General features: G+C 52.9%; 1 protein-coding gene across 2 annotated transcripts in view; it reads left to right on the forward strand.

Moving 5' to 3' along the window:
* The window catches only part of trappc10 (trafficking protein particle complex subunit 10), a 49177-nt gene extending 36708 nt beyond the window's left edge, over positions 1 to 12469 (forward strand). Inside the window, exons 17-23 of one of the 2 annotated variants that reach the window (XM_052015229.1) lie at positions 2323 to 2561; positions 3734 to 3834; positions 4741 to 4867; positions 6400 to 6567; positions 6925 to 7102; positions 9598 to 9792; positions 11353 to 12469. In XM_052015229.1, coding sequence (XP_051871189.1) covers positions 2323 to 2561; positions 3734 to 3834; positions 4741 to 4867; positions 6400 to 6567; positions 6925 to 7102; positions 9598 to 9792; positions 11353 to 11597 — 1253 coding nt within the window. In that variant the 3' untranslated portion in view covers positions 11598 to 12469. The remainder of the gene's footprint in view (positions 1 to 2322; positions 2562 to 3733; positions 3835 to 4740; positions 4868 to 6399; positions 6568 to 6924; positions 7103 to 9597; positions 9793 to 11352) is intronic. The other variant, XM_052015230.1, reaches the window with a different exon arrangement.
* The last annotated feature ends 1594 nt before the right edge of the window (positions 12470 to 14063 follow it).

Below are 14063 nucleotides of genomic sequence, written 5' to 3' on the forward strand. Positions count from 1 at the left end.
AGTAAAGCAGCACTCAGCCTCTGTAAGAAAGAATACTGAGCAGTTCTGTGGTGTCTGGGTTTAGTGGGGACTTTCACTTCCAGCACCTGTCAGTTTACCTGCCAGCCTTCCTCACTGAAGCTTGGGTAGACTCCCCAATAGGTTCCTGGTGCTTCATGCGACTGGTCTCCTCTCCTTCTGCCATGTGCCACTGACCTATGAGAATCCAGAACATACCTCCCAAATGTATGGAGGATGCAGCAGGAAATATCCACTGGCACTCACACATGCTCTGCAGGCCAACGGGATTTGCGATCACAAAGAGCACATCATTGGTGTAAGCTGAGAGAATGACCTCTTCTCAGCCAATGCAAAGCCAGGTCTGCTAACCTCCACAGAATGGCTCCAGAAGATGGAATACAGTGGGCCAGACATGGACGTCCCTGACACATTCTTCTCCCGAAGCAAAGAGGTGCTGACAAGGATTCATTAACTCAGTAAGGCATGAAATGCAGCCCATTGGAAATGCACGCAGCCCCAAACAGGTATTTGTGATCCACAGTGTTAAACACCACCTCATTGAAGCAGAGCAAGTCAGCCAACAGACCAGCTTGTTGAGAAAGGTGGATGAGGTCCCGGACCAGATGCACGTTGTCCTGAATGGACCAGCCTGGTGCCTGTTTAGAATAGGCAAGTGAATAACGTGGACTAGGATGGAGCCCAGCCAATGTTCTTATCTGTGCTGAGGAGGGAGATCACCCTTTTCAGTCTGCAGGCCAGTGACTGCCTTGTGCTAAAGGAGGGGCATCTGCCCAGGTTTCCTCCGGGAACCACACCTAGTTGCTCCTCGGGATGCCCCAGAAAGCCCCAGGAAATGTTATGGTCAGCCTGTGCAGTCCCAGGGACTTGGCAACTGGAGGAGGGCAGCGGTCAGCTCCACCAACATCAGCTCTGCATCCAGTCAGTCAGCGCCCTCCGCACCAGTCCTTCGCCTTCCAACAAAGCTCTCTGTGCATCCTCGCTCGATGCATCACACTCTTGGGGAGGTGAACGGGTGGGGAAAGCAGAGGAGGCACGAGAGTGATGGCTCCAGCACTGATGCTGGAGCAGTCTGTCTGGTGGGTCTTTGGCCAAGTCTCTTCACCCAGGTCAGTTAAAAGATTTCTGGGCCTTGCCAAAGTCCAGGCTCTGCACCTACCTTCACTCAGACTCTCCAGCTGCCTTGGGTCAGAGAGATGGGATGGGGAAGGGACCGAGTTCACTTGGTTTAAGATCGAAAGCCATTGTATTTTTATTGGTATTGGCTTATTATTGTCACTTGTACCGAGGTACAGTGAAAAACTTGTCTTGCATACCGACTGTACAGGTCAATTCATTACACTGTGCAGTTACACTGAGTTAGTACAGAGCGCATTGATGTAGTACAGGTAAAAACAATAGCAGTACAGAGTAAAGTGTCACAGCTACAGAGAAAGTGCAGTGCAATAAGGTGCAAGGTCACAACAAGGTAGATCGTGAGGTCATAGTCCATCTCATCGTATAAGGGAACTGTTCAATAGTCTTATCACAGTGGGATAGAAGCTGTCCTTAAGTCTGGTGATACGTGCCCTCAGGCTCCTATATCTTCTACCTGATGGGAGGGGAGAGTAGAGAAAATGTTCTGGATGGGTGGGGTCTTTGATTATGCTGCTGCTTCACCAAGACAACAAGAGGTAAAGACAGAGTCCAAGGAGGGGAGGCTGGTGTCCGTGATGCGCTGGGCTGTGTCCACAACTCTCTGCAGTTTCTTGCGGTCCTGGACAGAGCAGTTGCCGTACCAAGCCGTGATACATCCAGATAGGATGCTTTCTATGGTGCATCGGTAAAAGTTGGTGAGAATCAAAAGGGACAAACCAAATTTCTTTAGCCTCCTGAGGAAGTAGAGGTGCTGCTGAGCTTTCTTGGTCGTGGCATCTACGTGATTTGACCAGGACAGGCTATTGGTGATGTTCGCTCCCAGGAACTTGAAGCTGTCGACCCTCTCAACCTCAGCACCATTGATGTAGACAGGTGCATGTACATCGCCCCCTTTCCTGAAGTCAATGACCAGCTCTTTTGTTGACATTGAGGGAAAGGTTGTTGTCATGTACAGCAGGCAGCCACACCCTGGATCCTCTCACTGCTTTATCTTTCCCCAGAAGCTCGAAACCATGGACACACTTCTATCCAATAATAAATACTCTTCCTTTACCTGCAGTGCTGCCCCTGTCCTAGGAGTGTTTGCCAGGAGCTTTATTCTGTATTTAACTGCAAGCTCTTTATAAAAGGTTTTACAACATTTTGTTTTGTTCTCTCTTGAAATAGATAAGCTCTCAGAGGCTCCGTTAACCATCCAGTCGTCTGGGAAGATCACCAGCATCACCCTGCCTTTGGCTGCTGCCTATCACATCATTGAGTTTGACCTGCACGTTATCTGCCACATGCCCTCCACTCTGCCAACACCCCCGGACTCGGAGAGACCCAGCACTGACTTGAAGGCGACCCGCAAAGGTCCTGAGAAAAGCAAGCTGGAGGTCCCCTGTATGACCTCCATCGACCAGAAGGTGCAGTGAGATTGCTGTGGTGGTGGGGTCGGAGTTTGTAGCACAAGTCGAGTGTGTGCAATGTTGCTAACACAGCATGGAAACAGGCCCTTCAGTCCAACCAGTCCATGCCATCAAGATACCCGTCTAACCTTCTCATTGTGTTATTTGTCCACGTTTGGCCCGTATCCCTCTAAACCTTTTCTATCCGTGGACCTGTCTAAAAGTCTTTTAATGGGGACACAAGAGACAGCAGATGCTGGAAATCTGGAGCAACACACAAAAACGCTGAAGGAACTCAGTCAGCCAGCATCTGTGGAGGGAAATGGACAGTCAATGTTTTGGGTTGAGTCCCTTCACCAGTCCTGATAAAGGGTCTCCACCCGAAACGTTGACTGTCCATTTTATAGATAAGATCTCTATTAGTCACATGTACATCGAAACACACAGTGAAATACATCTTTTGCGTTGAGTGTTCTGGGGGCAGCCCACAAGTGTCGCCACACTTCCGGTGTCAACATAGCACGCCCACAGCTTCCTAACCCGTATGTCTTTGGAATGTGGGAGAAAACCGGAGCACCCGGAAGAAACCCACGCAGACATGGGGAGAACGTACAAACTCCTTACAGACAGCGGCCGGAATTGAACCCGGGTCGCTGGCACTGTAATAGCGTTACGCTAACTGCTACACTACCATCCCTCCATAGATGCTGCCTGACCAGCTAAGTTCTTCCAACACCTTTTGTGTGTTGCTCTGTGTCTTTTAAATGTTGTTAATGTACCTGCCTCACCCACTTCCTCTGGCAGCTCGTTCCATACACACACCACTCTCTGGGTGAAAAAGTTGCCCCTCAGGTTCTTGTTAAATCTCTCCCCTCTCACCTTAAACCTATACCCTCTTGTTCTTGATTCCCCAACCCTGGGGAAAGATCTGGAAATCCTTATTGTAGTGCTACAGTGGACGTACCCCTTGGTCGAAGGTTATCACCACCTTGTTCCCTCGTCTTGCCCCATCACCCACTCGATGCAGGGAGAGCTGATGTTACACCAGCCTGGGACCCTGTGTGCAGTCAGTGGGCACTACCACCTCAAGGGTGGTGGGTGCCTCCTCTCCCTGCATCGGGCCTGTGAGCTGTGACCCAGGTGACTACACGTTGGTAACCTTGTCTGTTCTTTCTGTGTTTTGGATCCAGATTTCGATAGACTGCCCCTGGTCCATTTACTCGACGCTGATCTCCCTGACCTTCAATATACCCTTCAGTGCCAGCCACTCACTGCTGTCGACGGGGAGAAGGTAACGCTGCTGCTTCTCTAGGGCCTCTCTCTCGCTCTCCTCATTGTGTTACTGTTGGCAAAGCTTACAGCTCAGGCCGTCACTGTTCTACCCTGGGGACTGGCCTGTGGGCACTCTGGCTGGTGTCACAAATGGTGATTCACTCCCCTTTCCTCTCCATGATACTGACCCTCCCAGAGCTGAGTCCGAGCTGACTAACGAGTTAGACCATAGAATACAGTACAGGCCCTTCGGCCCACGATGTTATGCCGACATTTTATCCTGCTCTAAGATCTATCTAACCCTTCCCTCCCACATAGCCCTCCATTTCTCTATCATTCATGTGGCTATCTAAGAGTCTCTTAAATGTCCCTGATGTATCTGCCCCCACAACCTCTGCTGGCAGTGCGTTCCACACACCCACCACTCTGTGTATTTAAAAAAAAAACTTGCCTCTGATGTCCCTCTGAATGAAAAACACGATGATGCTGGAGGAACTCAGCAGGCCAGGCAGCATCTGACATCCCCCTTATACCTTCCTCCAATCACCTTAAAATTATGCCCCCTCATGTTAGCCATTGTCACCCTGGGAAAAAGTCTCTGACTCTCCACTCGATCTGTACCTCTTATCATCTTGTACACCTCTTATCAAGTCACCTCTCATCCTCCTCCCCTCTAAAGAGTAAACCCTAGCTCACTCAGCTGTTGTGGCTCCTATTGTACTGGGCTGAGCACCGGCTGTTGAACTGCCGACTGTACCTCATCCTCACAACAGGATGGGCGTCAGGGAACATGGCAGGGATCAGGCCCTTGGGCCCACAACGTCAATGCTGACCACGATGCCAGTGGTGGGTTGCTGTTCCTTGTGTGTCCCGTGTGGGTGATGTTCTGTGCACTGAGCTGCCTTCTCTCCCCCTCTCCGTGCAGGAAGTACCTGCAAGTGTGTGTCCACAACCTGTCTGAAGTCAGCTTCCAGTTGTTCGATCCTCAGCTGGTGGACCTTGCCAACTGCTCTCGCCTGAACTTTGTCTCTCTGAACGCCACCAAGCAGCAGGTAAGGTGGGCGAGTGCCCAGGCATAGACTTCCACTGGTCACCTGGGTCTTGGGCTGGGCTCTGGCTCCTGCAGGGGTGGGTGTATCTGATTCCTTCCTCAATGGCCACACGTCGCCAAGTCGTCTGTGTCAGGCCAGCCCTTCTCGATTTGCAGCCAGTGCTAGCCTTTCCCGCTCCCCGTGAGTAGTGATATAAAATAAAAGATCTGGGACAGATATCCCACTGGAACTGTCGCAACCCAACCTGGTTACATCCTCGCAGGTAGAGTCGGAGCTCCTGGGACGGTCACCTCCTTCAGATAACCTCATCCACTGGCCTGAAATGGTGCAGTTAACCCTCCAGTGTACTGTTTGTTGTTTGGTAATTGAGGTCCAGTGAGGAAAAAATGTTTTGCATGCCATCCATACAGATTGTTTCCTCACATCAGTGCATTGAGGTAATACAAGGGAAAACAGTAGCAGAATGCAGAATAAAGTGTTACCGTTACAGAGAGAGTACAGTGCAGGCAGACAATAAGCTGCAAGGTCATAATGAGGTAGATTGTGAGGTCAGAGTCCATCTTATCATTCTAGGGAACCGTTCAATAATCTTATAACAGTGGGATAGAAGCTGTCCTTGAGCCTGGTGGTACGTGCTTTCAGGCTTTTGTATCTTTTGCCTGGTGGGAGAGGGGAGAAGAGAGAATGTCCGGGGTGGGTGGGGTCTCTGATTATGTTGGCTGCTTTACCAAGGCAGCGAGAAGTGTAGACAGAGTCCATGGAGGGGGGGCTGGATTCCGTGATGTGCTGAGCTGTGTCCACAACTCTCTGCAGTTTCTAGAGGTCCTGGGCAGGGCAGTTGCCGTACCAAGCCTGAAAGCACGTACCACCAGACTCAAGGACAGCTTCTATCCCGCTGTTATAAGACTATTGAACGGACCCCTAGTGCGATAAGGTGAACTTTTGATCCCTCGCAATCTACCTTGTTATGGCCTTGCAACTTATTGTCTGCCTGCACTGCACTTTCTCTGTAACTGTTACACTTTATTCTTTTCCTGTTTTCCTATTGTACTACCTCGATGAATGGATTGATCTGTCTGGATGCACACAGGGTTTCCCACTGTATCTCGGTACATGTGACGAAACAAACCAATCATCAAATGACCCAGAGAGAGTGCAGTTCAGGGACGGGGGGGTGGCCCAAGAACAAAGGAACAAACCATCTTGTGCCCAGTGTTACTGACAGTCTCTCATTATTTATCTTTTCACTGTCTGAGGGTAAAGGATTCTTCACAGCTGGGTTGTGACCCCCCCCCCCCCCCAGTGCACTGGGCTGTGGATGGGATCATGGGGCACTCCAGGCGGGGAAGGGAGGGTGTGGGGAGCTTGTGAAGCTGGCTGACAGGCCCAGTGCGGTCGAGGGACGGAGTGGAATGTTAGGTTGTGTCTCTGCCCCCTCTGTATGCTCCGGGAGTGGGGTTACCTGGTGTAGTGGGGGGGGGAAGAAGTCGGTGCCTCTCTGATCTCCATGCCCTCCTGTATTCCCGCCTCAGCATGTGTACAGCAGGCAGGCCACCTTCTTCCTCTGGGAGCTGACGTGGAGTGAGGAGCCGGGACCCAGCCTGCACTCCCAGTTCAGTGTGTCCTTCACCCCCCTGGCTGGGCAGGAGCATGGCTCGATGAAGCCCTACACCTACGAGCTCCGGCTCGACAACTTCTGCGTAAGTGTCAGTGCCGAGTCCGGAATCATCTGGTGGGTGGGTGGGGAGTGTGGTAACCACTGAGGGGCAAAGCCCAGGGTCGCACACAGTCTGTCACTGGGACACAGTGTCCAGTGACCCATCCTCGCCGAGCCGCTCGTCCCACAGCCTCGTCCTCTCCCCCCCCCCCCCCCCCCCCCCCCCCCCCCCCCATGTGCCACACTGCGCCAAAGTGTCCCACTCCCCTCAAGCTGTCTCCTCCCCCCAAACCCCCCCAACGCCGAGTCTCCTCCCCTCCCCCCCCCCCTCCCACCCCCACCCCACCAATCCTTGCCCTTCCAGAACCCACACTGCACTCTGACTTGTGCTCTCTTGCAGACCCTGTACAATGTGAAGGCAGAGATCTCCCCCCCTCTGGGGCTGGAGATGTGTAAGATGGGGACACTGTGCAACCTGGAGGTATCAATCGTCCGGCTCTCTGACCTCACCGAGGTGGACAAAGATGAAGCTCTCTCAGAGTCCGACGGCTACTGTACCACCAGGCTGATGTATGAAGGTAAGGCTCCCCCAGGAAATTTCTCTTCACCCCCCACCCCGTCACCAATCAGCCTCCACGTATAAAGCAGCACAAGGCTCAGTTCATTCAAGTGCTTCTAGGTGCTTGATAGATGTGGAGCTGTAGCAAGGATGTGCAGTTAATCATTAACTCCTTTGCAACCATGTTGTTTGTATTTCTCCACAACTATCTACCCTATCTATGCCCCTCATAATGTTGTAAACTATCAGGTCTCCCCTCAGCCTCTGACGCTCCAGAGAAAACAACCCAAGCTTGTCCAACCTCTCCTCATAGCTCATGCCCTCTAATTCAGGCAGCATCCTGGTGAACCTCTTCTGCACCCTCTTCATCCGTCCTGTAATGGGGTGACCAGAGTATTCAAAGTGCGGCCTAACCAAAGTTTTTTATACAGCTGCAACATGACTTCCCGACTTTTATATTCAGTGCCCCGATCAATGAAGGCAAGTTTGCTCTGTACCTTCCTCACCACCCTATCTACTTGTGTTGCCACTTTCAGGAGCTATGGACTTGCACCTCGAGATGCCTCTGTACATCAGATAAAGCCCAACATGCTGTTTACCTTCCAAGTTGCTCACTGCACCATGTATGTTTTCAGTGACGTGTACAAGGACACCCAGCTCCCTTCGACCAGCAGCAGTTACCCAGTCTCCCACCATTTTAACAAGCACACCGGTGCACAAAATGGAGTGAATAACTTTGCGTTTCCATCTTGCTCCTCCACCATCTGATCTGTCTCTAGGTCCAGCTGTCCTGGCAGGCAGAGCCTCTCCCTCTGCCGGTAGGGGAGCGCCCTGACTGGAGACAACCATGTCCCAGACTCCAAAAAGGTCCCAGTAAAAGACAGGCAACTCCTGCAGAGCAGCGCAGCTGCTGGGAGCTGCGTGTCCTGAAGGCAGTGTCCCTGGAGGAACAAATACGGCGCCAGCCCGTGCCATCTGCGAGGATGCTCGACGTGCCGGCGTCTCTGCGGGGTCCTGAGGCAGAGAGTCACCACCTGGGTGCGGACGCATCAGTGACTGACCGCCCTCGGTCAGGGAGGCAGAACCCTGGCAGGTGCCCGGTGCTTCCTCCTGCTCCAGAAGAAATCCACCAACTTCTGAATTTCAGTGGCAAAGGCAGGGGCAACAGTGACCAAGTGGTGCCGCAGCACGGAGGTCACCAGTTGGTTTATAACCATAAGAACATCAGAAACAGGAGCAGGAGTTGGTCATCTGGCCCGTCGAGCCTGCTCCGTCCTTCAATAAGATCATGGCTGATCCGGCTGTGGACTCAGGGTTATGGGGAAAAGGCAGGTAGGTAGAGCTGAGTTCCCCTACTGTGCAAAAATCCATCTAACTGTGTCTTAAATATATCTAATGAGGTCACCTCTACTGTTTCCCTGGACAGAGAATTCCACAGATTGACTGCTCTCTGGGAAAAGCAGTTTCTCCTCATCTCCATCCTAAATCTATTCTCCCGAATCTTGAGGCCATGTCCTCTAGTTCTAGTCTCACCGACCAGTGGAAACAACATTCCTGCCTCTATCTTATCTATCCATTTCTTAATTTTATATGTTTCCATAAGATCTCCTCTCATTCTTCTGAATTCCAGCGAGTATAGTCCCAGGCTAACCCCCTCATCTCCAGAATCAACCTGGTGAGCCTCCTCTGCACCACCTCCAAAGCCAGTATATCCTTCCTCAAGTAAGGAGACCAGAACTGCACGCAGTACTCCAGGTGCGGCCTCACCAGTACCCTGTACAGTTGCAGCATAACCTCCCTGCTCTTAAATTCAATCTCTCCAGCAATGAAGGCCAACATTCAATTTGCCGCCTTGATAACCCATTGCACCTGCAAACCAACCTTTTGCGATTCATGCACAAACACTCCCAAGTCCCTCTGCACAACAGCATGCTGCAATCTTTCACCATTTAAATAATAGACCAGTCCTGTCCAGCACCCCAGCCGGGTGGTGACCCTCATCTCCAGCTCCTGCAGTTTTCCAGCCAGGCTCCCTCAGTGGGGCTTGGGTAGACTCCCAGACAGAGGAGGTGTGTGGTGTTCCACGCAAACAGACTTCAATCCTGCAAGGTGTCCACCTGCCACTGACCTTCCAGGAGTCCAGAACATTTCCCCCAGCTGATCCATGCGGGGGATGTGGCTGCAAAGACCCACTGGCACATGCTCCGCAGGTCAGCAGCATGTGTGACCATGAGGAGCACGTCAGTGTAAGGTGAGAGGATGACCTCCAAGCCCAGCCCATGCAGAGCATGCTGCCCTGGGAGTGTGTGATGGCACAGTGTGGTGTGCTGCTGCAAACCTAACCTGGGCTTCCACCTGCGAGGAACACTCTCGCTTCTCTGGCACTGAGGTCAGTTCCTCTGCAGCAAGAAAGTCATTCGTACGGTGGGGGAATCTGCAGATCGATGGCCCTCGAGCCTGCTGTTGTTAGTCTCACCAGTTTTCTGGTCTAACCGGTCTGTGCTTCCCTTGCAGTTGTTGACAACAGCAGTAACTGGGCAGTGTGCGGCAAGAGCTCAGGGGTCATCTCCATGCCAGTGGCTGCCCGTGCCACCCACAAGGTCCACATGGAAGTGATGCCTCTGTTTGCCGGATTCCTCCCATTCCCCGATGTCAAGCTCTTCAAGTACCTTCCCTTCCAGGCCTGCCCGTCAGGGCAAGTGGACACGGGTAAGTGGGAGATGCTGGGACAGTGTGTCAGGGAGGGGGAAGGGGTTTGGATCCGGGGCAGTTGGTGAGTGATTGAGGGAGGACTTGGTCGCCCGAGAGAGGTCCGTTATCTCAGTGGAGACTCAAGACACTGCAGATGCTGGAATCTGGAGCATAAAACAAGCTGCTGGAGGAACTCAGCGGGTCAGGCAGCATCAGTGGAGGGAAATAGACAGTCGATGTTTCAGGTCGAGACCCTTCATCTGGACTGGAAGATAGAGGGGAGAGAGCCGGTGTACAGAGGTGGGGGGAAGGGGTGGAGCAAGAGCTGGCAGGTGAAGGGTGGATCCAGGGGAGGGGGGAGTGGGAACAGAGGCTGGGAGGTGGGGGTGACAGAGGGCTGAAGGTGGTGAAGTCTGATGGGAGGGGAAGGCGGAGCCTGGAACCAATTAATGGAGGTGGGGAGGGCAGGTGAGAACACTGGGGGGAGGGGACCCAGTGGGAGGGGTGTGTGGGTGGTGGGCAGGTGGGGGGGGGGGAGAGACAGGGTGATGGGGGCTGTGGTGGGTGTAGGAGGGACTGGGGAGATCAGGAGGGGGAAGGGACGGGACGGGGGGTGGGGAAGCAGGTTACATGAAATTGGAGAATTCACTGTTCATACCATGGGGTGTGGACTACCCCGGGGGAATGAGGTGGTGAACCTCCAGTTTGTGTTTGGCCTCATCCTGGCAGTGGAGGAGGCCGAGGACAGGCAGGTTGGGGTGGGAATAGGGAGGGGAATTCAATCGGCTGGGAACCGTGAGCTCCAGACGCCACAGTGGACGGAGGACGGGGTCAGCGAAGCGGTCGCCCAGTCTGAGGACATCGTGGAGACAAGGTAACCGCTTTGCTGAACACCTGCACTCCATTCAACACAGCCTGGAGCTGCTGGACATTGTAATTCCAACTCCCCATTCCGTACTGACCTGTCCTCGGCCTCCTTCACTGCCAGGGTGAAGCTAAGTGTTGTAGGGACGTGTCTGTCGCTATATAACATTGGGGTATGGTACCGGTGGGGACGGGTCTGTCACTGTATAACATCGGGGTGCGGTACCAGTGGGGACGGGTCTGTCACTGTGTAACACCGGGGTACGGTACCGGTGGGGACGGGTCCGTCGCTGTATAACACTGGGGTACGGTACAGGTGGGGACGGGTCTGTCACTGTGTAACACCGGGGTACGGTACCGGTGGGGACGGGTCTGTCACTGTATAACACTGGGGTACGGTACCGGTGGGGATGGGTCTGTCGCTGTATAACATCGGGGTACAGTACTGGTGGGGACTGGTCTGTCGCTGTATAACACCAGTGTACCGTACCGGTGGGGACTGGTCTGTCGCTGTCTAACACTGGGGTACGGTACTGGTGGGGACAGGTCTGTTGCTATATAACATCGGGGTACGGTATCAGTGGGGATGGCTCTGTCGTTGTATAACACCGGGGTAAGGTACCGGTGGGGACGGGTCTGTCACTGTAATCCTGTATTTCCGTGGTGCTGTTTGCCGGTGCAGCTGTGGTGAATGGTTTGTTTGTCTGCTTGCAGCTGCCGACAGCTGGATGGAGAACGACACGCTGTCCTTGGACAGGAACATGGACGAGCAGGCGGAGAGCAGCAGCCTGCGCAGCCGGGGCAGCACCCACTCCTCCGGCAGCGGTGAGCACAAGGGGCTGCCCATGCCTCGCCTCCTACCCTTCTACACCGGCCAGGTGTTCAACACCAGTGCCAGCCGCCAGGTCCTTGTCCTGCCCTGCCAGGATGACCACATGCTGGAGGTTAACGTCACGTGATGCTGTGGGTCTCCAGGGTGCCGCCGTTTCCCTGGGTGTCGGGCACCATGACCACGATTATGATCCCTGACGTTACAAGCTGCTGCCCTGTGGTGTGACTGAGAGCAGCCACCTCGTTCTGTAAATGTCTCTGTACAGTGGGAGCCGCACTGGGCTGTGCCAGTTCGGTTTGGTCTCTGTAAACAACACACCTAAATGTTGGTGATTTTATCTTAATGAATAGAAATTAATTTGATGTGATGTCACCCACCCCACCCCCACCCTGCCCAAACCTGGAGCGGTTCAGCACTGCTTCTGCCCAGACTGACCCGTCCCAGCACGCTGCCGCTCGTTCGGGACCTGTGCTTGCTCCCTGCTTGATGCCTGACCCTGCCCTCCCCAGGGAGAGGTGCCTGCCCTGGGGGCAGAAGTCCCAAACTGTGCCTGCCCTCCTGACCAAGGCCACAGTGAGACTGTCCCCTCCCTGGTCCCTTGTAGTTGGATTCAAACAATCTGGGGGCTCACACTGTCGAAATGGGTTAACTTTAATTTATTTACCTTATTATTTATCAGCAATGTTTAATTATATAAATATAAATATATAGTAATATAAAGTCTGAGGGTTGTGTGGTGGGAACTGAGGCCGCTGATCTGCTGAGACGTTCTGACCAGGGACCTGTGATGCTCCCGTTGCCCTGCTCCCATTCCTCAGGAGTTCCAGCGGTGGCGGCTGCAGCACACCCGGTTTGTAAATAGCTGAGGCTGTGGTCAGCGAGGACACTGCACCCTGTCATCTTCAGAGTGTTGACCCCTGTATATTTCATCCTTAATCAGCAGTCCAATGATGTTCGTTCAGTGAACTGTAAACATTATATCGATATGATCAAAATCTGACCGTTGTGTGTGTCTTTCTTTAACCTGCTGCTCGTTCATAGTGGGTGAAGTTGGTGCTTAAGTCGTTGGTGAGGCTGCACTTGGAGCACTGTGCACAGTGTTGGTCCCCCTGTTGTAGGAAAGATGTGGTTAAACTGGAAAGAGTGCAGAGATTTCCGAGGATGTTGCCAGGACTCGAGGGCCTGAGTTATAGGGAGAGGTCGGCCAGGCTGGGTCTTTATTCTTTGGAGCGTAGGAGAATGAGGGGTGACCTTATAGAAACGTTCAAAATTATGAGGGGCATCGATAAGGTGAGGAGTAACAGTCTTTTCCCCAGGGTAGGGGAGTCCAAAACTAGGGGCATAGGTTTAGGGTGAGAGGGGAAAGATTTAAAAGGGAGCTGAGGGGCAACCTTTTCACGCAGAGGGTGGTGAGTATATGGAACGAGCTGCCAGAGGAAGTGGGTGAGGCAGGTACGACAGGGTCATTTAAGAAGCACTCGGATAGGTACGTGGAGGGGTGGGGCTTGGAGGGATATGGGCCGAACACAGGAAATTGGGACTAGCTGGGTGGGCACCGTGGTCGGTGTGGACTGGTTGGGCCGAAGGGCCTGTATCCATGCTGTATTGCTCTGTGTCAGTCATCGAATTGGTCATTGGTTTATTATTGTCCACGGACCGAGATACCGTGAAAGGCTTTTGTCTGAGTGCCATCCGGACAGATCATTCCGTACATCAGTACATCGAGGTAGTAAAAAGGAAAGCAGAATGTAGTGTTCCAGTTACAGAGAGAGCGCAGTGCAGGCAGACATAAGGTGCAAGGGCCTTGACGAGAGAGACTGGGAGATCAAGAGTTACATCAGAGAGTGATAGAGAGAACAGGCCCATGGATTCCACCCAGCCCATCAGCCAACCATCAACACCGATCCTGTTTTATCACTGGTTCGTCGACAGTGCAGCCTGAATAACACGGGTGTATGTCACTGGATTCATCAGCGTCCTTGGTCGGCCGTCGGTGTGATTCTGGGTGAGTTGTCCACGTTTCTGACTTGCTGCAGCAACACCGGCCTCCTGCCCTCACACACCCTCCCCCTGTTCTCTCCACCCGTTCCCAGGACACAGGGTGAGAAGTCACAGGTTTGTGTTCAGCCTGAGTAACACACGGAGTCCACAGCTGTGAGCAAATGTTCTCCCCGTGTCTGCGTGGCTTCCTCCGGGTGCTCTGGTTTCCTCCCACATTCCAAAGGCATATGGGTTAGGAAGTTGTGGGCATGTTATGTTGGTGCCGGAAGCGTGGCGACACTTGCGGGCTGCCCCCAGAACACTCTACGCAAAGGATGCATTTCACTGGGTGTTTTGATGTACATGTGACTAATAAAGGTATCTTAAATGATTTTATTCAGCACAGACAGACAAGGGGCCCAGATGGACAAATCTCCCTAAAATTCAGATACAGTATGACAGGTACAGCACTGAGATGTGTCAGGTTGACGTGCATCAGGTACATCACGTTAAATTCACATACATCATGTGGGAGATGCAGACAGAGCACTAACCACCTGTTACATTAATCCTCCTTCAACGGCAGTTTTTATTCTCCACATATTCTGCTTTA

The sequence above is a fragment of the Pristis pectinata genome, chromosome 4, assembly GCF_009764475.1.
Source record: "Pristis pectinata isolate sPriPec2 chromosome 4, sPriPec2.1.pri, whole genome shotgun sequence".
Taxonomy (NCBI): Eukaryota; Metazoa; Chordata; class Chondrichthyes; order Rhinopristiformes; family Pristidae; genus Pristis; species Pristis pectinata.